This window comes from Oryctolagus cuniculus, chromosome 3 (assembly GCF_051225735.1).
Source record: "Oryctolagus cuniculus isolate XC-2025 breed Fujian yellow rabbit chromosome 3, ASM5122573v1, whole genome shotgun sequence".
Taxonomy (NCBI): domain Eukaryota; kingdom Metazoa; phylum Chordata; class Mammalia; order Lagomorpha; family Leporidae; genus Oryctolagus; species Oryctolagus cuniculus.
This window is the reverse complement of record NC_142869.1, coordinates 102,490,027-102,515,637: the sequence shown is the minus strand read 5'-3', so window position 1 is coordinate 102,515,637 and position 25,611 is coordinate 102,490,027. Positions and strand designations below refer to the sequence as shown.

Sequence of the window (25,611 nt, the reverse complement as noted above, 5' to 3'; positions counted from 1 at the left end):
GAGACTCATTTGAGTCCAGTGAGATGTGTGAGAAAGACCCCTGCGTGTTAAGTGCTCCTGTGCCCGTGTTGGAATGGCAGGACTACCAGGCATGAGAAGGCGGCTATAAAGTCTGTTTTTTTTTTTTTTTTTTTTTTTTTTTTTTTTTTTTTGACAGGCAGATTGGACAGTGAGAGAGAGAGACAGAGAGAAAGGTCTTCCTTTGCCGTTGGTTCACCCTCCAATGGCCGCCGCTGCAGCCGGCGCACCGCGCTGATCCAATGGCAGGAGCCAGGATCCAGGTGCTTTTCCTGGTCTCCCATGGGGTGCAGGGCCCAAGCACCTGGGCCATCCTCCACTGCACTCCCTGGCCATAGCAGAGAGCTGGCCTGGAAGAGGGGCAACCGGGACAGAATCCGGCGCCCCGACCGGGACTAGAACCCGGTGTGCCGGCGCCGCAAGGTGGAGGATTAGCCTATTGAGCCACGGCGCCGGCTGGCTATAAAGTCTTTATCCCTGGAAGGTGAACAATACTGTGGATATTGCATGGAAGTAATGCTGTGGAGGTAGGTCTATGCTGTGAAGACTATTAAATCAGATGTAAATGATAGTCTGATCCGAGGGGGAAATCTTGTTATTAGGAAGGCCTGCTTAACTTGCGATTGACTTCAATAATTCTTCACAATATTAATAGTTTCTATAATATACAATAAAATTTTTAACAATATATTTTCAAAACAGCATATTAGAATTTTCTAAAAATATGGATTTAACATTTTTCAATATATATCCTCTAATAAATGTCAAAACTCCTTCCCAATAAATGTTTAAAGGAACAGATTTCATTCCTTTCTCTAAGATTTTCTTTGCAGTTTCCTTGTTTCCCTCCACACTTCATAATAAGTGAAAATGGCCACCAAGAGACAAAAGCAAAGGCTGTCAAAGAAAAAATCTATGCTTTCAGTTGAAGGATATAGTAATAAAATTTCTACATAGAAAAGCCTGCCACCTTCATAGATCTGAATAGTTTATGGAGTTCCCAAATGTAAATATTTCCATACAATTCAAATAGTTTTTTTTACTCTGAGGAAAAAAAATACAATACAAGTAGATTCAAGGTAAGCACTATATTGTATCTCTTAAAGAAGTTTTTGTTTTCTACAAAGGCATTTAGATGAAACAGTGCATACTAAGTTAACTGGAATATATGTGATTGCTAACAACTGAGATCTGATGCTGGACTTGTTTTCTAGAAACCTCTTCTTTTGAGGAGAAGTAGTCACTAGAGCGGTATTTTGAGAGCCTCATCATTCTTTAACTGAACTATTTTGTATTACTCATGGTCAGAGATACTCTGCATTAAATTTTATTTATATTTACTCATCTATATCTTCGGGAAAACTAGAAAAGTTTCCATATTATATAAATCTCAAATCTAAGAAACATGAGCATGGAATCTGTCTCTGAACCATTTTTCTATTCTAACAGTAGGCCTCTAATTAATTGAAAGAATACAGGCCAGTTTTGTGGCACAGCAGATTATACCACCATCTACAATGTGAGCATTCCACATGAGTGTCAATTCAAGTCCCAACTGCTCCACTTCTAATGCAGCTTCCTGGTAGTGTACCTGGGAAGGCAGTGAAACATTGGCCCAAGGAACCCATGTGGGAGACCTGGATGGAGTTCTAGGCTCCTAGTTACAGCCTGGTCCAGCTCCAGCCATTGTAGTCATTTGGGAAATGAACCAGCCCACAGAAGATACCTCTCTCTCTTCCTTCCTTCCTCTCCCTCTTTCTTTCTTCCTCTCTCTCCCTCCCTCTCTCCCTCTTTCTCCCCCTTTTTGTAAGTCTGCCTTTAAAATGAATAAATAAATACTTTTTAAAAATAATGAAAAATAGTCCTTTTGAATAGGTAAGTTTTCCTTGTTATAAAACTTGTCCTAAAAGTTTTCCCTCAATCACACTTACTATTTTTCCTTCATGTAATCCATAGCCATTCAGAAAGAAATACACAGTTTCCTCCATTTCCTAACCTTTCAATTGACCAGTTGTCATGTAATTTTGGTCTGCACAGGGATTTTAAGACATCTGTCATAGGGGGCACCTAATTATAAAATCAAATAAACTTTATAAGCTGATCTATGAGCTGTTGGAAGCTGGTTTTCTTTGACACTGTCCTCCTTTGACTCAGAAGAATCTGTCCCAATTCATCTCCTCTAACACCTGTTGACTCTCATTTACATTTGGGGATTCCTCCTTTATGCAGTGTCAAAGCTTTGTCATTTCCTAGAGTTCCAGCGTTAGTCTTCTGCTCTTCTTTCTGTAAAACCAATCTTGTGTCATGGCATAAAAGGTGCCTTGTAGACTGGTCCCAACATATCTCTTTAGCTTTCTTTCCTCTCACTCTGTACATGTCCTGTTTTCTGTCCTTACGAACCTTCACCTTTTACATTCAGATCCATTCTCCTTGGTGATACTCCCTCCCTTGGAAAAGATTTTCCAGAAGCAGACAATTAGTTTAGTAATTAAGATGCCAGTTATAAAACCTTCAGGATACAATGCCTGACTTGGGCTTGTCACTTTGGCTTCCTGATAATGCAAACTCTGAGAGGCAGTGGTGATGACTCCAGTGACTGGGTCCTTGTCAATCACGTGGGAGACTTGGATTTAGTTCCTGGCTCCCAGATCTGGCTTTGCTCAGTCCTGGGCAATGCAGATATTTAAGAAGTGGATCAGTGGGTGGAAGTGTACTTTCTCTCACTCTCTCACCCCTTCCCTCTCAAATAAATAAACACATAAAATTGTAACTAGATTTTTAGTCCACTTCTCTCTTGTAAAACTGTCATAAATTTTTTTCAAAATTCTTTGAAAATGTCACTTCTTCTATAAAGGCTTCTACCCTCCTAACAGGAATCATTAATTTATCCCTGTTAGGTTTCCCACTACTTTTGGCTATTTACACATCATAACAATTAACAAATTATATTTTAATTTTTAAAAGCCATCTATTTACACAAATTAAGTTTTTTAAAAAGCAATAGCCATGCATAAATTATTTTAACAGTAGTACAGTTTAAGAGTCACAATGAGGGCATGGACTTCAGATTCTGAAATGCATGTAGCAAGTGAGCTCAGTGTTATCATCTGTGACACAGGGGAAACTATTAGATAATCATGATAAACATTATATATAATCTAATATTACACATTATGTGTAAGTGATAAATATGGCACTTGGTATCAAGTATTTAAAAGTCATTTTTAGCTTTTATTCTTCTAAATTGACACACGGCCTCACTCATCATAGATTATCAATATTTGGTTAAAAAATTAATGAATGAATGATAACAGAGTATAATTCTTCAATGCTTCTTTTATGACATTAGTGGTTGAGAAATGTAATTAATGAACATTAGTCTTACTCTCACCATAAATTTTAGGGAATCAAAGGCAAAGTAATCACAACATTTCCACAAAACCAAATGCAGGCAGAGATAGCTACCAGTAGTAAAAGGGATTTGCTCCAAATCTCTAAAATTAACATGTTTTTCCTGGTTTATCAGATAGGCTGGTTTTCATTTTAAAATACTGTGTCTATCATGAAGTTTGCTATGACTGAAGAGTCCAAAAGAATGTCCTGTGGGCTTCTTTTCCCAAGAGAGATTTTTATTCTGGTGACACAGTGGTATGATATACAGTCATTCTGAGATCCATCTGTGAGTCTGAAACTTGTTTATTTTGCCAGGAACAGTGAGACAGGGGCAAAATAGACAGAGACTGGTACCCAGACCAGCAATTACTGGTATTCTCTGATACTTTAAAAAATGTACTAAAATTAGAATTTCCATCACCCTGAACTTACTAACTCTAAAATAGCAATGGATCTACTGTTCTATTATTTTCTGCAAGTGCACTGCTTGGGTTCAAGCCCTCACTCTTCTCTCGAATCATGGCCAGACACTTTCATATGGGGTTCCTTCAGACGATACCCATGGCTTTCCTCTGTCTGTCTAATCAAGCACCACCTTCAAATCCAATCTGCTTCAGTACAAACTCCTGCCTCAAATTTCTGGAGGCATAAATTAATTATGGACAAAATAGTAGGTATTCCATCATGAAATACCTTAATTGTAAAGCAATTATGGGTTAAAAACATTATTAAGTACTTTGCCACCATGACCAGTGCATGTATTATCAGGTGCCAATCAGGGATGTTGACTATGACACTGGTTACTAAGGATGAGCCCAGACATGACATTACCAAAGCTTAAATTCACAATGACAAAAAATGTTTCCATTGTCATAAACATTGGCAGTAATCTCAGAGGTAATCACTGAAATTTCTCAGGGAAAATATGAGTTTATTTTTCACAAATTTCTAAGCACCACAAACTAAATCATGAAAGAATGATTTAAAATATTAATAAGTTGAAGTTTCTGGAATTTTCTAGAATGCATTTTCCAGCATTCCCTCTGTAAAGGAATCTAAGGAAAGACAGTTTTCAGTAACATTTTGGAGGAAAAAAATAATGTACTACTCCATCAGTGCCTGAAATGGAGTTGGTCACTAAATAAAAAAAATCACTATTACAAATATAACACCCAGTAGTAGAGTCTTAAAACAACTGTTTCTATACTTCTCTAATTACATGCTACTGTTCTAGCAAATGCATTTATAGTAGACAGCTCCACCAGGTTTTGTATTCCCTCCGTTACCTTTCCAGACACTCTAGCAGTCTGTAGTGCACACACTTGACGGTGAGTGAAGCAAAGGTTAAGTGTGTATGACACAGATGAGCCCTGAGATTAAGTATACACTGTGAAATGCATGTGGATGTTCATGATTTAAACCAATGAACTGTGACCTGAAATGATGTCACACGAAGCGCAGTGGTAAGTGGAAGGTTAAACCTACTTGCATCTCGGCTCATTAAACGCAGTTAAAGTGCAAATCCCCTCATTCTGACAGTAGTGATCACAAGGGTTCTCTTTCTGGTCACAGCGCTGACTTTTAAACCCCACAGAGCATCTGCAGAATTTCAGTAAAATACAGCTAAATAAGGCGTCTGACTTATTTTTTTTTTTTTTTGCCACATATGTTTCAAGTTTATTTTATACAGAGATAGTAAACAACGAAGAAAACTGTTTCCAGATATGCTTATTTTCTCATACCCACTCATCACATGCTACGCTGACAGGTTTGGGAACCAGATGCTAATGTGCATCATATGAGGCAGTCACCCTTTCGGTCAAATGATGATAAACAAAGCTCAAAACAGTGACCACAGAAGCTTAATGGTTTCATTTCAAGTTATCCATTTGAACAGTCCGATAACTGGGTAGAAGGAAATATTACATTCCAGATTTTCCCAGGAACTTTAAGAATCTCCAGTACTTTTCTCCCAGAAGCTCAGACTCAAGTAAAGGCATTCCAAAAATGCCAGGGGCTTGCAGGTTTACTTAATACAACGCTATAGGTCTGATACATAAGTCCAAGAGCATATGTAGCTGAACAGATATCACAAGTTCTTTTGAAATAAATGGCCACAAGTACCAAGGGATTCATCAAAGATGATTATCTCCACACTTCACGTAACTGAATCATGTCAGTGCCATTAGGACAGATTTCCCTGGAATTTCCAAGTTCAAAGATCCTTGAATGTTTGTAATGATGTGATGCTAAGAACTGAATGAGCTCGTCCTTATGAAATCATTAATAGCAAATTGATGAAGTAGGAGATTCTATAGGACATGAGCCAATGAGGGACAATACTTGATAAGAGATGTATATGAAACATTCATCTAAAATGCCTCCCCGCCCTGGAAAGGAGAGGCACAGGGAATCCACATACAAAGTCCTGTCATAAAATGCCCACGATGTTATGAAATACTCACAGACACACAGGTACATTTGTCTCTGGGTCCAGCTGGCATGTGCCACCATTGTAACAGTAGCCATCACATAACTGACAGCTAGAGGCAATCTTTCCATTAGTGCAGCTGCAGCAACAACAACAAAGAAATCCCATTGTTACTGGCACCATTACTGTTGGAAGCTGACACACTATCTCTGCATATAAGATTATTCACCCTACAAGAGTAAAAAGTAAGCCTAAAAGTAAGCTTTCAGGAACAGAGATTGGCTGGAGGCTAAGTATTTTATTTTTTATTAGAATTATGACATACATTTTTTCTTTTGGTAATTTCCAGATTTTCAATACATTTGCTTAATAAACAAATTTAATTGAGCTATATATTTGTGTGTAAAAATAGGCTTTTTACTTCAATGTCTATCATTTACAATTCAGGGAGATATTAGCACTGGTATAGTGTTCCTCTTTCATAAAACTAGGATTTGGTAACACCTTTGTGAATTATAAACCATATGACCAAAGAATAATCTTGAATATGTTTCAGCTTTTCATTCTAAACTGGAAATGTGATCCAAATAAATATTAGGCATTTTAAATACCACCCTTTGTAAGATAGTGTGTATCCTATGGTCATGTTGATCTTATGGTTTATCTTTGAATATGTGTTACAATTAATGTCAAACTCTTTTCATTCTAATAAAAGAAATGTAGGAGTTCACTGAATAGCAGTGTTTTAGGAGTGATGTGAAATATGGCAAGAACGTAATGAAGCAGGCTTTCTTGAAAAATATAGCAAGACAATTCTTCAAAGTTACACTACATGACTGGGTTAATAGTAAATATTCTGTCTATTGCAATACTTGAAAATGAGTATAACAATTGGAAAATATAATAATTTATTATGTGCCATTTATTTTTAAACAAATGAACAATTAGACTGAATAATGAAAATTGTGAGGGGATGGAGTAAAATCAATCCATATTCTATGAGAACTGTGGTAATACAATCATAAAAGTCTGAGCTGAAATCAGAATTACAGTTGATCATGTTGTTTTAATCAGGTGATCATGCCAGAATTTGGTGCTCTGAAATAATCAATGGTATCACAATATGTCTTGAAATAACTTGACAAAGAATTCAGACTGCCTTGTCATTGATTAATCTCCACAGTGGGTAACTACTGTAATACATCTATCACAGAGTAATTCCCAATGATAAGTAAGATGCCTGAAAATAATTGGTTGGCAGTGCTATAATTCATTTTTTCTATGCATATTTATTTGACATCAGGTGCTTAATTTGAAAAAATTTCTGAAGGATCTGGCTATAAAATTGTATTTCTTCTCAAGATGAACAGGATCAGTGTATAAACTATATGCAGGATGTGAAATGGAAATATGTGAAAATGGAATCAGTTCTGGGGAAGGCAGAGTGGTCTAAAGTCTCTAAGATTCTATCCTTTACAAACTCTATAGGTATCCTGACTTAGATGCAAGTCACACAAGCAGTGACATTGGTGTCTGATACATTAAATGGAACCAAGGGAGTTTTCCTCCATGACCAGTCTCCTTGAAAGTCAAGATTAAAAAGTTATAGTTTCTTGTTTGGTAAGACAGATAACATCAAAGCAAGAAAATTAGTTTGTTCTATATTAAAATGACTCTCTACAAGAAAAGATAACTGTATACCAGACTTCATATTCTAAAAGAGAATACTTTCGTTTTAAATGTCTGCTTCCAACAGCTATAAGTGATGTTAACCCTTTTCGTTCCAAAGGATTTGTATGAATCCTAAACTAAAGGTAAAATCTGTAGATGTTTTTTTAATGTGAAATACATATTATGCAAATTATTATGTTTCAAATAGCATAGTCCATATTTTCGTGTAAATTTTCATAATACTTTCCTGTTTAGATGTATATCACACAAAGTTTGTGCTATATCACTTTCAAATACTTATCAGTTATCTACTCATGACAATTGATAGTAAAAGGGTATTGTTAAGGTTATTGAAGAATATGATCAAGTATCCCCTGCTGATATTTACTTTGATTTCCAGAAGACAGAAAAATATGTAATTAGCTATGTTTTAAAGACACTACTACTTATTCTTGATAGAATACCTATTTAGATTGACAGCTCCTAAGCTGTGCATTACAAATACCACTGCATATTTGTAATAACAAGACCCCCTGGTGGCTTGCATTTTCCTAATTAAATAAAAAAGGATTCACTTTAACTGTTACAATTTCATCTTATTATGTGTTGTTTACCTAGGAAACAGAATTCCATGCTCACTGTCAATTTCATTATAATGCTAAATAAAAATTATCATAGAAATGAAAACAAACTTTGATCATCTAACATGTTTCAGAACACTCAAGAGTTCTGTTTGCATTGCCATACTCACATATTATATAGCTTATCTGGTAAATCAACTCTTTTTATACTCTTATTTTAAAAGATACAATAGCTACTCATTGTTACCATATGTTATTTATCCATTCTTAGATATAGATTTCTTAAAAAGATCTTTCAAAAGAACTATAACATTGGATGTCAACAGCCTGCTCAGTTTATGAGAAACTGATTTTCCTAGTTTGGAGAAGCCAATTTTCCCTACAAAGTAGGCAAAATTGAGGGGCCCTGAGAATCCTGTCTGTTCTTCCTTAAATGGAATTTCCTTATATGATGTAAACAAAGCATGTGCTTCTGATTTTTTTCAAGGTAAATTCATTAGAAAACTTGGGATCTGAGTTTTTTTTATATAATAGCCTGGGAACAAGGAATGAAGTTGCAAAGATGAATGTAACCCATTCTAATGTGGTACCCTGGGCACAAAGTGAAATGTATGCCAACTAATGCAAATAGAATTTTTTCATGATGAAGATTCATTGTAAGGAATCGTTAGCAAATATAGTTTTGGTAGCTATATGAAAGTTGGTTTTGCATTTACATACATATAAAAGGCACATGTTTATATTGTAGTTATGTTTCCAATTATTGGCTTTGAAAATAATGTATTTTCAAGCGACCCAATTTGTAGGTTTTGAGTAAATGTCATTCATAATGATAACACAAATCATATTTAGAGTAAATTCTAAAATGAGAGTAAATTAAAAAGAAACAACGTTGATGCTGTCTGCAATAAAATATTATTGGGCCTTGTGTGACAGAGCACCATAATTTATGTGGTACTCTCATGGAGATCTCAGAGGAAGCTGAGGCATGAGCACTTTGCAGGCATACTTTTTCTCTATCATCATAAGCTCAGTTATGATACTACTAAGCAGGCCAAGGGATAGATGAGTTCTTAATAAATCCCTCTTAAAGGCTGTGAACAGAAGTTAGGAGTGAGAATTGCTCTTTAACCTCAGTGACATAAACTTGTTTAATGCTAGGAACTGAGTGGTGTTACCCTTTAGGCACAGTCTGCTGTTTGATATTCACTTAAAGTCAAGTGGCAAAAGAAAATGTTATAAAAGTCAAAGTTAGACATTTTTGTATAGTTATTTCCCAGATCACATTATTCCTTCTCCTATTTATTTGGGGTCATAGTGTTCACAGCAAATGAAGAAAAAAATTTAACGTCATTTCCATTAGACAGGTTTCTGGCTCCATCCTCAAAAGATCAATTTGTAACAACATAAAGATCAACTCACCAACTGCATGCAATTCTCAATGAAAAATAGTGCATACAGCTATTTGAAAGTATACTGTATTTCATATTCTTGCTTACTATTAGGAATATTCTAGAGGGAATAATTTGGCCATCTCAGTACGCAATGGATTTTCATGTTCCACAGATGTTGATGACAGGTGTTGAATAAGTTTTGGTCAATTAAAATAAATTTCAGTTTATCTATAGCCACAAAAAGCACAATTATAATAATTTACATGTTTTTTGCCATTTATTGCTGAACCTCTACTTCTTTTGTTTCAAATATTTTTATATATTAAACTGGACATTCACTTACTTGCAAAATATATCTTCATTGTCTTTATTTATAATGCAGTGCCCCCCATGGCACCTTATACACTTGTCAACCTCACACTTTGGTCCTTCATAGCGTGCTGGACAGACACATTCAACACTTCCATCATCCCTGATGGTACATGATTCAGAATTCACACAATAGTGGTGACACACATCTAGGAAGAATGCACACCAAAAATCAAAATTATATTACAAAATGTTTTTCCAGTCATAACAAATGTTACCATTTCACTTACTATTAAAATGATCAATCAATAAATAAGTTAATTTCCAAAAGCAGTTTTTAATTATACACAAGCTAACATTTTCTAATTATTCAATTGATTTTTCTTTTTTGCTTGAGTTAGCCCTCATTTCATCTGGCTATAAGAAGAGAAATTATATTGATATAAGGCAAGCTGATAAACTCAAATTTCTAAGTTTTATTCTTTAAAAAAGACATTTTATTCTTTACTTAATATATACTAAATTGATCTTCTGTGTATATAAAGATAATTGAAAATGAATCTTGATGTGAATGGAATGGGAGAGGGAGTGGGAGATGGGAGGGTTGCGGGTGGGAGGGAAGTTATTGGGGGGGGGAAAGCCATTGTAATCCATAAACTGTACTTTGGAAATTATATTTACTAAATAAAAGTTTTTAAAAAAAGAGTGTCAATTGTTAAATTAAAAAAAAAGACGTTTTATTTATTTGAAAGGCAAACAATGGAGAGAAAGACAGATAATGTTCCATCTGCTGATTCGTTCCCCAAATGCCTGTATCAAACAGGTTGCGGGGAAGCCAGGAGCCAGGATCTCCATCTGGGTTTCTCATGTGGGTGGCAGGAACCCAAGGGTTTGGGCTGTCATTCTCTGCCTCCCAAATACATTAGCAGGAAGCTGGATCAGAAGTGCAGTACATAGGACTCTGTGACCACGCACTCCAGTATGGGATGTTGATGTCCCAAGCGGCAGATTAACCCTGTAAAGAACAATGCAACTGCAATTCAAAATAAGCAGGAATGCTCAAATTCACTTAGATGTCATGTATAGCTCCACTTCAAAGCTCTTTTCTTGAGGAGAACAGTGCAATGTGTGGTTTGAGTAGAAAATTTCTACTTCTGCAGTGGCTTTGGTTGCTGCAGAAAGAAGCCTCCCTGCACAGATGCCAAACACAACCACTTAGTTTCCAAATCCATTAGCAGGTAAGAAAGAAAAAAGAATTGCCTCTCACAGAATGCCAAGAGCAAAGCAAGCTGCTCCACTGTGGGTGGGAAGTGAGGGCAGCAATCTGGGCTATTGTCCACTCCATCCTGCCGCACCAAGGTAAGAGCTTAACATCCTGTCAGTGAAAGGGGAAGTCTCCCTGTGCTCTGAGCCTTCTATTTTAAAAGATGTTTCTGACTGAGCATCACAGTTTTTTTTAAACTTCTATTTAAATTTCCAAAGTACAACTTTTGGATTATAGCAGCTTTTCCCCCCATAACCTCCCTCCTACCCACAACCATCCCATCTCTCACTCCCTCTCCCATCCCATTCTTCATCAAGATTCATTTTCAGTTATCTTTATATACAGAAGATCAATTTAGTATATACTAAGTAAAGATTTCAACAGTTTGCACCCACACAGACACACAAAGTATAGAGTACTGTTTTAGTAGTAGTTTTACCATTAATTCACAATGTAAACACATTAAGGACAGAAATCCTACATGAGGAGTAAGTGCACAGTACTCCTTTTGTTGACACTCTTGTTTATGGCATCAGTAATCACCCGGGGCTCTTGTCATGAGCTGCCAAGACTATGGAAGCCTCTTGAGTTCACAAACTCTGACCTTATTTAGACAAGGCCATAATCAAAATTGGGAGTTCTCTCCTCCCTTCAGAGAAAGGTACCTCCTTCTTTGATGGCCCGTTCTTTCCGCTGGGATCTCACTCACAGAAATCTTTCATTTAGGTCATTTTTTTTTTTTTCCAGAGTGTCTTGGCTTTCCATGCCTGAGAAACTCTCATGGGCTCTTCAGCCAGATCTGAATGCCTTAAGGGCTGATTCTGAGGCCACAGTGCTGTTTAGGACATCTGCCATTCTGAGTTTGCTGTGTATCCCACTTCCCATGTTGGATCATTCTCTCCTTTTTAATTCTATCAGTTAGTATTAGCAGACACTAGTGTTGTTTATGTGATCCCTTTGACACTTATTCCTATCATTATGATCAATTAGAGCATCACACTTTTCTAAACTACAAAGGAATCTTATTCCCCAAGTAGTTCTCTATCTCTTGAACATGTATAATTTAAAAAAAAGGAATTTAGTAATATAACAGGCACTCTCATTTCAAATGTAGACATTCTGCTTCGATCTTTTGAAAAGCAGACAGGTCTATATGTGTGTTTATATAAATATATCATAATTTAGTATAATTACAACATTAAATTCATAAGACAAATAAACAAAAGCTGATTAAATTGATCCCAGACTTTCTCTTTAGGAGCAGCAATTTCCTTTTAGCTATCTAATTGTGAGGCAGTGTTAAATGAGATTAGCTGAGATAAAAATCACAATTTATAAACTTTAACTTTTATATGACAATGATAGTGGGTGAGGAAAATTAAAATATAATTTATAATTCTCATGTCTGTATGTTTACCTAGCCTTTTATTAAATCAGACATAAATTAAATTTATTGACAGGCTGGCTTTGTAACTATGGAAATTTATTTCAAGCATTCTTGTACTCATTGTTGCATTATTCTCAGTACCCTCATTGAAATTCAATGTTTAATCCTATTTAACATCTTCAAGAAAAGTAGCACTTTCAAAAGTGAGAGATTTGGAGGTCTAAAACTTAAGTTATAACTAGTATCTGTACACAATGATGTCCAATTTTAATGGTTCTAGGAGTGACAGACACAGTGTACATGACACAAATTCTGTCTTCACCCATGAAGGGTGTATTAACATCCCTTTCTTCTCTGAAGAACAACTTCCAATAGACAGTTTGCTGTTTTCCTCACATTGAAAGAGAGCCCACAATTGTTCTAGAATTGCATATGCTGGTCCTGGTTTGGCTGTTTGATGGAACACAGAAGGCTACTGATCTATCAGAGGGTGCCATAATTCATCAAAATCAAGAAGGGGACTTATAAAAAAATGCAAATTCCAGTGCCTTTCACTGCCTCCCAACACATAGGTTTAGGATGGGGCCCAAGTGATACCCATTGGACACAATAAAGAACTTTGGACTTATTGAACTTATGACATATCACAGTGGGATTCATTGAGTACAGGACTCAATGGAGAATTTGAGATCTGGAGAGAATTTCACTGGATTGCAAATGGACTACATTGTCAAATAGTTGTGAATGGATTTATTTGACTGAAATAGTTTATTTCTTGACTAACACTGACAGCCATAATTAAAATATAATTTTAATCTCAAATTTCATGGAATTTTCCTTTAACCATTGTTGGACCTGGAAAACAAGAAAACTTTGTGTTAACATCTTGAAGGTTCACACAGCCCAGTACTACACTGTCATAAAGAACGAAGAGTTTGCCTTTACCATAAAGAGTTAAGGGGCAAAAATAAAATCTCAGTAATATTCTGATAATAAATAGCTTTGATACATAAATTAACGCTGCCTTGGACTAAGACCAAAAGGATATGAAAACATACATAACTCCCTTGTAATCAAAGAAATGCAATTTAATTAGTTAATGAAATACAGATACATATTCACCAAACAACAGCAGAAACTCCAATACACTAGGAGTACAGTGAATATTGTTCAACCAATTTGGAAAATAACTGGAAGTTTCTACTAGTTTTGAATACCTGTATACCATTGACCCAGCATGTTCACTCTAGTATGTGTCCAAGAGAAAGCATGCACCAGTGCAACCGAAATATGTATCCAATAAGCATAACAAACCTTTTAGAAATAGCTCAGAACTGAAAATAGTCCCAACAGCAACACAAAACGAATGGATGAACTGTGGTTCACTAATACAATGAAATGCTACACATACACACACACACTTACAAAATGAAAACATAATGCTAAGCAACAATATGGATGTATCTCACAAAAATAAACTTGAGAGAAAAAGTTGGCCATACAAATATATACTGCATTTAAAATTATATGATGTTTAAAAGGAAAAACTAATCTATGGTTTTAGAAGTCATGAAGGAGCTACCTTTGGGGAAAATGATAAGGAATATTGGAAAGCATGGGGGTGCAGCTAATGTATTCTCTTGACCTGAATGTTGGTTTATATTGTGCATACCTGCCAATAACTTCTGAAACTTTATACATTTCCATGTATATACTATTTCAATGAATTTTTTTTTTATTTAAAAGAGTATAAGCTACACTAGAATAATTTAGAAATTCTAGCTTATTTTGCTAACTAGGCTAAATAATTTTCTCATTATAGACACTTTTTATTTTTAAATTATGTTTTCTTACATTTTTATTTTAAGATGCAATACTCACATATTTTTGTGAAGTACAGGTGCAATATTTCAACACATTTACACATGGTAAACTAAACAAACCTAGCATATAAACTTTACATTTCCTTAGCTTTTCTTTGTAGACATTATTTTTGAGAAGAATTAAGAGTCTATATTTTATTCTTTAAAGGGAATTATTCACTCTGTATTGCTGCAGTATTTTTTATAGTATTCCAGATGCACACTATTCAGGGCAGCTGCTTGACCTCAAGGCACAAATATGCAATCCCAAAAATGTAAAGTAAATGTTTATTTTTGATAAAATTATGAAATACACAAATTCTAGAATCTCCACTTGAAGAGAAATTCTTAACAGCATATTGTTACGCTATGCCACTTTTCCCCGCTAAACAAGAGAGCAATCTTTGAATTCTTTCTTCACTGATATTCAGATAGAGAGACATGGAATTCTTCCCAGTTCACATACTTAGTATTCCATGCTGAGTGGAAGTTCAGAGACAGAGAGTTGTTCATTACACTGCTGATTTGGCAGAATTACTTTTCAGTGCCTTTCTACGACAATTTTCTGATCATCTCCTGCTATTTGGCTTAAGGTTTAAAGCATGTGGAAGCCGCTGAGTTACACGTGTGGGTGGTTTGTTTTATGCACTTTTTAGGATTCCAGTGATTATCCTTTCTTCATTTAATCTTCATTTTTTCTCCTTGGCCCTCCCTCTTCATCCCTCCTAACCTTTTCTCCCCTCCCTCCTTTCATTTTAAGCGCACTAACTTTTTTCCAACTCTGAGACTCCTGAACACAGTGAACATCAGATCTTAATAAGAAACTTATCCACAATTTCAGGTACCACATAACATTGGATTGCAAACTTGCAAATCAGAAAACAATCCCTTCATGTGCACTCTATTATTTCAAGTGCCATCATGACATCTACTATACAAGTCCAGGAAAGAATCTGAAAAATATAATGTTGATTTCTGTGGCTTCTAAATTGAATGATACAAAGGAAGTCCAGGTTCTCTATTGTCTCGACATCATGACTGTAGTGCTTAATACATCACAGCTATGGCACTTCAATCTCTCTCTCTCAGCAATAACCCGATTTTAGTCAGAAGTGTCTATGTAAAACTGTATAAATACATGCTCTATTTTCATCAGTTTCTCCTCTCTCTGTACTGCGGTAGATTAATTATTACCCATTCATATTTAAATTATGAGGATCACTTCAGCTATTTAAGTCACAAAAGGAACTTTTCCTTAGTACTTCCATACCTAGCAGAACTTGGTTTACTAATTTAGCAAAGTTTGAAAAATAGTGTATGAGAAGGCTTCTTTGGTGTGCAATTATTCTCAGATTTTAAGGGTTTTGCTCCCAACCCTATAAGCTCTGCAATGGGCAGAGATGTTAGGAGCCACTGGCAGAGCCCTTTTCTTAAAAGTGGTTGTCCTATGGAGGGTTATCACTTAAGTCATCAAAAATACTTTAAAGCCATTTTCAAGGTATCTTTCTAATGTATGGATACACACAATCTTATACAAAATATACTGATATGCTTATTAATGACTCATTTATCACTATGAGTATCAATTATTTGTATGAACTTACCTTTATAGCCTTCTGGGTTATTTTCATAGTTGAGCTGTGCTAAGCTAAATGTTACTGAAGCCATGGAAAGAATATAAAGAACAATTAAATAATTCCTTTAAAAAACACAGGATAGTGATATTGGTGGTTGGTTAGCATCAAGGTGTACAGGAAAGGGGTTGTGTTCTGTTTTGATTCAGATGTCCCCCACCTCACCCCACAACTCCCTTTCACACAGAAACAGTGACTACTTTCCTCACAAATTTAAATATACCTTAATAGTTACCAACAATCAAAGATAACTTTTAAAAAGAATTTGACCAAAAGAAGACAAGTTAGAAATAAAGCATAGGTAATAAAGGATTCTTTTGTTTAGGTGTGGAATAAAAAAGGGATTAAACAAAGAGAGCGACTGAAGAGTAAAGACAGAAGATTCTAGCTAGAGTGATCGGTAAGCATTATGTAGGAGTAGTCTGAATTTATAGAAAACTAATGCTAATAGAAAAATATAGTCAATCTCCATGTAAGCAATCAGAGTAATTTTATTATGAAGATAAAATGGAAGTGGTGGACCCATAATTGGTTACTTGCTGAGAGCATGCATGTATCCCATTGCATTGTGGGAGCTGCAGAAAGTGCCGCTGAATACAGAACAAAGCATTCACTTTCAGAGAATTGACAGCCTTATTGTAAGGTTAAGAGATGAAAAAAAGGAGCTGAATCGATCTGAATGGCCACTGTGGTAAAGGCCTACAAATATTACTGCCAACAAAATCTTTCTCCCTATGGAATGTTCTATCACGTAAATTCTGAGCATTTTACTGACATGAATCGCATAGCAATTGAGATGTTCTGCATATCATAAGAAGGAGTAATAATAAAACGTAATTAATCTGTGCTAAGAAAGTAGAGATTACCATGAAATTATACCATAACCCTTTATATTCACAATATAAAAATTGTTATAACCTCTGTAGGGTAATTACACTAAGAACTACCTAGTAGCACCAAACATAATCATGCAATAGAAAGGACAATGATGAACATACAATTATAGAGTATTCATATGGTAATTAGGTAAATGGGAGCTAACGAATAAGTGAATGGCTATTTTCTACAACAGAAATGAAATAATTTTCAAGGGAGATCATTATTGCACTCTTTCTCTCTCAATCTTGCTTTTTCATGCACACAGAAATACAAGGAAATACTTTTTCCTTTAAAAGACCACATAAAAATGTGTGCATATATGGGCACAGACATAGGTATATGAATATTCATGGGGAGTCATATATCTATACAATCTCTAACTGTATTTAAATTCCTTCCCAAGTATTTTTCTTTGATTGAAAAGTAATTGCCAAGACACTAAACTATTAACTGATATTTGCAACTGGCCTATTCACATTGTAATACTTACTGAACTGTGAAATTTAAAGAGAAGAAAACCAAACTAAATAATACCAGCTAAATAAGAGCAGAAGATAGTCACTAAGTATAATGGGAAACTTGGAGAGCCTTTAATGGGTACCACAGAATGGTTAAAAAGGGGAATGTAAATTATACACTTACATGAATGTACACTAATAATTTAATGGATGTTGATCTGGACCTTCATCTGTGTAGACTGGTCTTAATATTCATAGTTTAAGTAAGTCCTTGATAATTTAGGGGTACATATACACAAACACACACACACAAACCAACAATAAATTAAAATGCGATTGGATTGTTTCCACAAAGAATAATAGAATCACTATATCTGCAAATCCTGAAGAATTCCATAACTGAAGCCCCTTTCAGTGCAATTCACATTCCACTTTCAATGTTGTTGTGTACCAGAGGAGTAGGCTCTATGAATTCTGCTAACTAACGTGCTGCAAAGAGGTTTCAATACACATTTGGAATGGAAAATGTCTAGGAACTGCAATCAATGACATTTTATAAACTTTTGATGAGTCTTTGTCTCAAGATGACAAAACAAAAAGAAAAACAAAAACATCAGGTAGAATACGAAGGACGTGGAGCTCTTCTTTAGGCTAACAGTTTTACCCTCCCCCCCTTAATCACTGCCCATTTTTTCAAGATACTATTTGGTTACCTTTATGCTGAGGCAGTGATGCTAAATCAGGCTGGAAATGCTATCCATATTCCCTCTTCACACTCCCACAGTGCCCTCCTACTACCATGGCCAACAAGACACAGTTGGACTGAAATGGTGGAAATAACCATTATAAGAACAATGAATATTCTATTTAGGTATCCACTATATAATAGGCACACGTGTTTGTTATAAATGATACCATTCTCTTTTTATTAGGTGAGTAGAGTAAGGCATAGAGAGCTTAAGCAATTTATGAAGATCACACACAAATAAGTGGGAGAACAGCCTTTCAAATCTAAATAGGACTAACTCTAAATAATAAGCACTTTTTTGTATTCAATACTTCATTTATTAACTCAGGAAAAGAAATCTACAAAGCAATTTTCAATGTCTCTACTATTTCTTTTTCTTTATGTGGATGTAGAATTGAAAATGCCCCATTTCTGGTGATCTCAGGACCTACCACCCATCAGAATGAAAACATCCTGCAGCAGCAAGAGGAGCAGCCCCAGGAAATGTACACGATGCCACCAGATCTTGAACTAGCAGAGCCCACAGACACAAGGCAGTCTCTTCCCTCTGATCTGAACAAAATATTCACAGTCCAGGTGTCATTCTCAGGCCCCATTCCACTCCAAGTTGGATATTTGTCTCTTAATCCATTGGTGATTGTTCTCACACTTGAAGGGAAAACTGAATCATCAATGAGATCTATTAATTATTAGGAACAATCAACTTTGGACCCTTCCATACAAATAAGAAACAAAACAACGGCCAAGGTGTCTCAGCTTAAGACATTGCTAAAGCATCACTGCTTACATACATTTAATTAAGGAACTAGTATTTGGAAGGTTTTCTGAAAATGTGTTGAGATCCTTAAGTGTATTAACAAGACCAATGATGGCCCTTCTCTTCCTATAAAACCATAGAATCAAGGCAGATTCAATTTTCCATCTAATACTCTTTAGCAGGCAAAGGGCACAAGTTGAGTTGCATAAATTTGCTTAGGATTTTATGATTCTTGTCTTTGAAACAGTAAACCAGGAAGCAGAAAAATAAGAAATTTTAGAATTTTTTATAATCCTTAAACAGTTTATACATCCTAAGATATTTTAATAGTTAGACTTATTGTGCAGTACTAAATATATCTTCCAAATTCAGAACTGAGTTTAATAAAGTAGGCAAACATTAAATCCAGGTATGCCAATTAAATATTCACTAGGGAAAAATGTGTGCAAAACTCTGATTAGAAATGATAAATTTTTATCAGGAAAGCATGTCTAAGAAAATTAGCATTTCATAATTTGTTACTAAAAATAGTAATATTCAAAGTAGTTCTTTAGAGAAGACTACAAATTGTTAAAGAGTAAAATCCTGAGCAAACATCGCCATGTCTGAGTATTTAGGTAGAAGAAAAATATAAAACTCAGAAGACAAGTTATCAAAAATTTGATTTGAGTGAGTTAAGTATGGAGTGAAATTTAAAATGTACCAGCAGCATTTACATTTTTGAAATACTGCTGCTGTAAAATTCATGTTAACAATGATAGCATCATAATTTTAGAAATAGTGAATAATTAACTCATGGAATTATGACAATGTTTTTTTTTTTTTTTTTTGACAGGCAGAGTGGACAGTGAGAGAGAGAGAGAGACAGAGAGAAAGGTCTTCCTTTTCTGTTGGTTCACCCTCCAATGGCCACTGCGGCCGGCGCGCTGCGGCTGGCGCACCGCGCTGATCTGATGGCAGGAGCCAGGTGCTTCTCCTGGTCTCCCATGGGGTGCAGGGCGCAAGCACTTGGGCCATCCTCCACTGCACTCCCGGGTCACAGCAGAGAGCTGACCTGGAAGAGGGGCAACCGGGACAGAATCCAGCGCCCTGACCAGGACTAGAACCCAGTGTGCCGGCGCCACAAGGTGGAGGATTAGCCTAGTGAGCCGCAGCGCTGGCTATGACAATGTATTTTTTGATATGAGAAATCATTGTACAAGGTATTTGTAATTTTTATGATGCTATGGGTTAACTATTTATTTTATAATTAATCAAATTATAAAATTTTTTGTAATTCATTTATTTACTTGAAAGGCAGTTACTGGTGAAAGGGAGGGAGGGAGGGTGAGGGAGAGAGAGAGAAAGAGAGAGAGTTCTTTGATCTACTAGTTCACTCCCCAAATGGCCATAATGGCTGAGGCTGGGCTAAGTCTAAGCCTGGGGCTAGTTACACCATGCATGTCTCCCACATGGGTGTAGGGGCCCATGCACTCAGTCCATCTTCCACCGATTTTCCAGGCCCATTAGCCTAGAAGTGGATCAGAAGGGGAGCAGCCAGGACTTGAATAAACACCCATATGGGATGCCTGAGTTGCATGTAGTGCCTTAACCCACTGTGCCACAATACCAGCCCCATAAAAAGTTTTTACAAGTAGCTATTTATAAAAAGGTAGAAAGTCATTTGACACATGTGAGCAAGCTGAGTTGTAGATGATGGTTAAATACGGTTTAACAGATGAGGCTAATTAAAACCCAAATGAGTGAATAAGCATATGCTGCCTTAAAAAAGAATGACAATTTTGCCTACAAATATAGAACACACCTCCGTGACTGTAAACAAGCCATTTGTCATATTTAGGCCCCAAGTTCTCTATCAGAATCAATTAATTTTGGCTTAATAAAACTTATTAACATCTACTGTGTTAATAGTGCCTATGGGCCGGCACTGCGGCTCACTAAGCTAATCCTCCGCCTGCGGCGCCAGCACAAGGGTTCTAGTCCCTGTCGGGGCACCAGTTCTGTCCTGGTTGCCCCTCTTCCAGTCCAACTCTCTGCTGTGGCCCGGGAATGCAGTGGAGGATGGCCCAAGTGCTTGGGCCCTGCACCCACATGGGAGACCAGGAGGAAGCACCTGGCTCCTGGCTTCGGATCAGTGCAACGCGCACTGGCCGTAGTGGCCACTTGTGGGGTGAACCAACGGAAAAAGGAAGACTTTTCTCTGTCTCTCTCTCTCCCTCACTGTCTAACTCTGCCTGTCCAAAAAAAAAAAAAAAAAGTGCCTATGTGCCTCAATGCTTAAGCTATGAAGGAATTATATTATTACACTTAAACTAGGATAGATATATATTGCTAAAAAAGCTAATAGAATTGAACAAAATCAAGATGAATAAAAAACTGTATTCAGCCAATATATAGGAATTATTATTATTATTTAGATGTAGTAAAGAGAACAAAATAATTATTCATGGCTATGATTGGATGTGGCTAAAGTATGTTCTTAAGAGTTGGAGACTTGGTATATAGTGTGGCAAATACTGGGAGGTTGTATGGATCTATATGGGCGCAGGTTCATGTCCCGGTTGCTACACTTCCGATCCAGCTCTCTGCTATGGCCTGGGAAAGCAGTGGAAGATGGCCCAAGTGCTTGGGCCACTGCACCCTCATGGGAGTCTTAGAAGAAGCTCCTGGCTTCAGATCGGCTCAGTTCCAGCTGTTGTGGAGTGAACTAGCAGATGGAAGACCTCTCTCTCTCTCTCTGTATCTCTGCCTCTGCCTCTCTGTAACTTTGCCTTTCAAATAAATAAATCTTAAAAAAAAATAAATAAAAAGAAAGGGAGCAGGGAGAGAGAGCATGTGAGAGCCAGTGCTCTCATCTGCTGGTTCACTACTCAAATGTCTATAATGGCCAGAGCTGGGCTGGGGCCATGGCTGTAAGACAGGGCAATCCAGGTCTCCTACATGGGTGGTGGGAACTCAATTACTTTTGCCATCACTGCTTCCTTCAAGGGTCTACATTGACAGGATGTGGGAGTCAGGAGCTGGATCTTTGGATTGAACTCAGGCACTCTGATGTGAAATGCAAACATCTTAACCACTCCCAGACAGCATGTTTTGTGATGTGGTCTCTTCCTAACACAGATGCACCTACTGTGGTGTGGCCATCCTGGTTTATGCCCTCAACAGAAGCTGAGCCAATGGGTCTCACCCCCATGTCTAATCTTGGACTATGGACTTCTAGATTGTAAACTAAGCCTTTAAAAAAGAAAATTAAACCTTGTCTATCTTAGTATTTTTTACAGTAATGGAAAAATGGGTTAAGATACAACATTTATAGTAAATTGGGTTCTTTCTTTTCTTTTTTTTGTTTGTTATATAGTTATTTTTTTATTTAATAAATGTGAATTTACAAAGTGCAACTTTTGTATTGTTGTGGCTTCCCCCACCAACCTCCCTCCCTCCCGTGGCCCTCCCCTCTCCCACTCCCTCTCCCATCCCGCCCTTCATCGAGTTTCATTTTCAATTACCTTCATATACTGAAGATCAACTTAGTATATACTAAGCAAGGATTTCAACAGGCTGCACTCACACAACCGCACAAGGTATAGGGTATTGTTCGACTAGTAGTGTTGTTTTTAAGTTTCATAGTAGAACACATTAAGGACAGAGATCCTACATGGGGAGCATGTACCCAGTGACTCCCGTTGTTGATTTAACAATTGGCACTCTTATTTATGATGTCAGCAATCACCCGAGACTTGCTGAGCTGTCTAGGCTATGGAAGCCCCTTGAGTTCACCGACTCTGAACTTGTTTAGTTAAGGCCAATTGGAAAGGTTTCATATATAAATAGAAAGAGAAAATGGATAGGAGTTCATTATGGAAAAGATCATTTCAGATGAGCACAACATGAATAAAATTATTGAGCATATTTTACTCTAATTGGAAGTCAGGGAAGATCTCACCATCAACATAGTGGGAACATATGGGGCCATCCTAGAGATATCCACACAATTCCCATGAGCAAATTTTCTCCCTCCCTTATTTTCTCCCTCCCTAATTTTTTCCCATCCTCAGTTTCTTTCTCCCTTCTTTCCATCTCTCCATTCTTCTTTCTTTTATTTTTATTTCTTGCTGTTTCTTTTCTACCTTCCATCCCTCCTATCTTCTTTCAATCTACCCACTTAAAACCTAAACGCTGAGTTAATGATTTCTGTTACTAATACATATGCACATATGTTCATTATAGTTTATGTTTAGTATGTTTCTTTAAATAGATAACAAGAGTGTAAAGATAGATAGCCAATAGCTAATTAGCTAGCTTTCTGAGAGAGAGAGAAAGAGAGAGAGAGAGAAGGAGAGAGCTAGTTTCTGCACTGGTTTGATAGCATGAAAAAAAATAGAAGTTTATGAATATACTATTTAATCAGAACTCACTAAAATACTGAGAAAGGCACCTTTAAAAGATCACCTGGCAAAGTAATACACAACTAAAATGATTCCCTGGTCAAATGTTTGATCTATTAAGATCAGATGTATAGAGGTAAAACAGATTGCTGCTATATAATAATCAGGTTCTCACTTTACTAAGACTTTCATCAAAATTCAAGGATAACAGAAAACCATTTTAATTTTATTATTAGTTAGTAGCATTAACCTCTAGCACAGTTATAATAAATGTGTATTGAATTACTGTAATTAATCAATAAAATAATTTAAACAAAGGGACTTTTTATTCAGACAGATTATCCCTTGATCACTTGAAAACATCACAGCAAATTGTTTTAACACGAAGGAGATGAGATTCAGCCTATACAGGTTTATGTGTACATGTATAAAAATAGTGTATCAAGGATCCAGTTGACACAGTAAGTATGTGTTTTTGTTTCTGTAGCCACTTGTAGCCCCTTCTCTCCATTCACATGGTAGTTAGGCTCTTAATTTGCCTGCTTTATTTTCCCTCAATGTATTCTCACATGTGACAAATAATGCATTTACATAATTTATAAAAAACTGTATAATAAGAATAGTTTGGGGTTCCATTTGTGAGTTGGACATATCACATACTGGATTAATATGTGTTAAGTTAATGAATAAGCACTGTGCCTTGGAAAGCAGGTTACTGTACAAGGCGAAGAACAAGTCACACTTCTGAAATTTTTAGTTTTCAAAACTCCAAAAGTCAATTGCAAATGTACATAAATACTGCATTACTCAAGGACAGCTTTTCCTGCTCCAGAAAGTAACTGAAGTTGTCCAAGATGTGTATGTGAGCATTCATGTGGAGAGAGGAAAGAGGGATATGGGAGATGGAAAGGAAATGACAGGAAAGGACAGATGCCACTGAGTGTCTATAAGATGAACCTCAGATACCCAGTACCTGTTTGAAACAGACACTGGCTATGGGGGCACTGAACCAATGGGTGATACTTAGTTTACCCCTCTATTGTTTTGAGAGTTTTCTGAGGGTAGAGTTAAGTTAGCATGAAGGTGCTCGCTTCGGCAGCACATATACTAAAAAAAAAGTTAGCATGAAGAAAAGTTGCTGGTAATTAAGCATCAGTAAATATTTTTTTCCCTCCTTGGAAAAAAAGCAGCTGGTTACGCTTCCAATTACTACACCTGCATCCCATACCAGAATGCACCTTTGAGTTCAGCTATTCTGCTTCCAATTCAGCTTCAGGCTAATGCATCCTGGAAGGCACAAAATGATGCTCAAGTGTTTGGGCCTCTATATATCACATTGGAGACCTGGATGGAGTTCTGGGCTCTTGGCTTCAGCATGGCTCAACTTTGGCTGTTATGAGCCTTTGGGAAGTGAACCGGCAAATGGAAAATCTCTCTCTCTCTCTCTCTCTCTCTCTCTCTCACTTTCCCTCTCCTTCTGGTACATGGAAAACAAATAAATCTTTTTCTTAAAAAAGATTTTATTTATTTGAAAGAGTTACAGAGAGAGATAGAGCCAGAGAGAGAGAGAGAGAGAGAGAGGTATTCTGTTCCACTGGTTCACTCCCCAATTGGCCACAATGGCCAGTACTGAGCGGATCCAAAGCCAGAAGCCAGGAGCTTCTTCCGGGTTTCCCACATGGGTTCAGGGGTCCAAGAAGTTGGACCATCTTCTACTGCTTCCCCAGGCCATATCAGAGAGCTGGATCAGAAGAGGAGTAGGCCCGATGCTGTGGCTCACTTGGTTAATCCTCCGCCTGCGGCGCTGGCATCCCATATGGGCGCTGGGTTCTAGTCCCGGTTGCTCCTCTTCCAATCCAGCTCTCTGCTGTGGCCGGGGAAGTCAGTGGAGGACGGCCCAAGTGCTTGGGTCCCTGCATCCACATGAGGAGACCAGGAGGAAGCACCTGGCTCCTGGCTTCAGATCGGCACAGCGCCGGCTGTAGCGGCCATTTGGGGTGTGAACCAATGGAAGGAAGACCTTTCTCTCTGTCTCTCTCTCTCTCTCCCTTTAACTGTCTATAACTCTACCTGTCAAATAAAAATAAAAAAAAAAAAAAAAGAAAAGAAGAGTAGCCAGGACTCGAACCAGCATCCATATGGGATGCTAGCACTGCAGACTGGGGATTTAAACCACTGCGCCACAGCGCCAGCCTCACAAATAAACCTTTTTGAAGAAAGTTGTCACTCAAGTTTAAAAATAGATTATTTTCAATAATATTACTGAAATTACTAAACATAATTTCTAAAATTCAACATTAAAGTATGTGAGGCAGAGATAAGTTTAGCAATAGTTAACAATATAATTATTAGAATCTGAAACTTAAATAGATAACTACTCTGAAAAAAATCCATATCTCATCTTTGACTGATCCATCTTGACTACACAACTCCAAGTTGT

At 36.8% G+C, this 25,611-nt stretch overlaps 1 protein-coding gene across 4 annotated transcripts in view; it reads right to left on the bottom strand.

The window, feature by feature from the left end:
* LRP1B (LDL receptor related protein 1B) overlaps positions 1-25,611 on the bottom strand; it is a 2,138,546-nt gene that overhangs the window by 37,093 nt on the left and 2,075,842 nt on the right. For 2 of the 4 annotated variants that reach the window (XM_051849573.3, XM_051849572.3), the window contains exons 85-87: positions 9,832-10,006; positions 5,877-5,981; positions 4,897-5,010 (exon numbers count right to left, since the gene is read on the bottom strand). In XM_051849573.3, the coding sequence (XP_051705533.3) occupies positions 4,897-5,010; positions 5,877-5,981; positions 9,832-10,006 (394 nt within the window). The remainder of the gene's footprint in view (positions 1-4,896; positions 5,011-5,876; positions 5,982-9,831; positions 10,007-25,611) is intronic. The other 2 variants (XM_070071546.2, XM_002712121.6) reach the window with 1 other exon arrangement.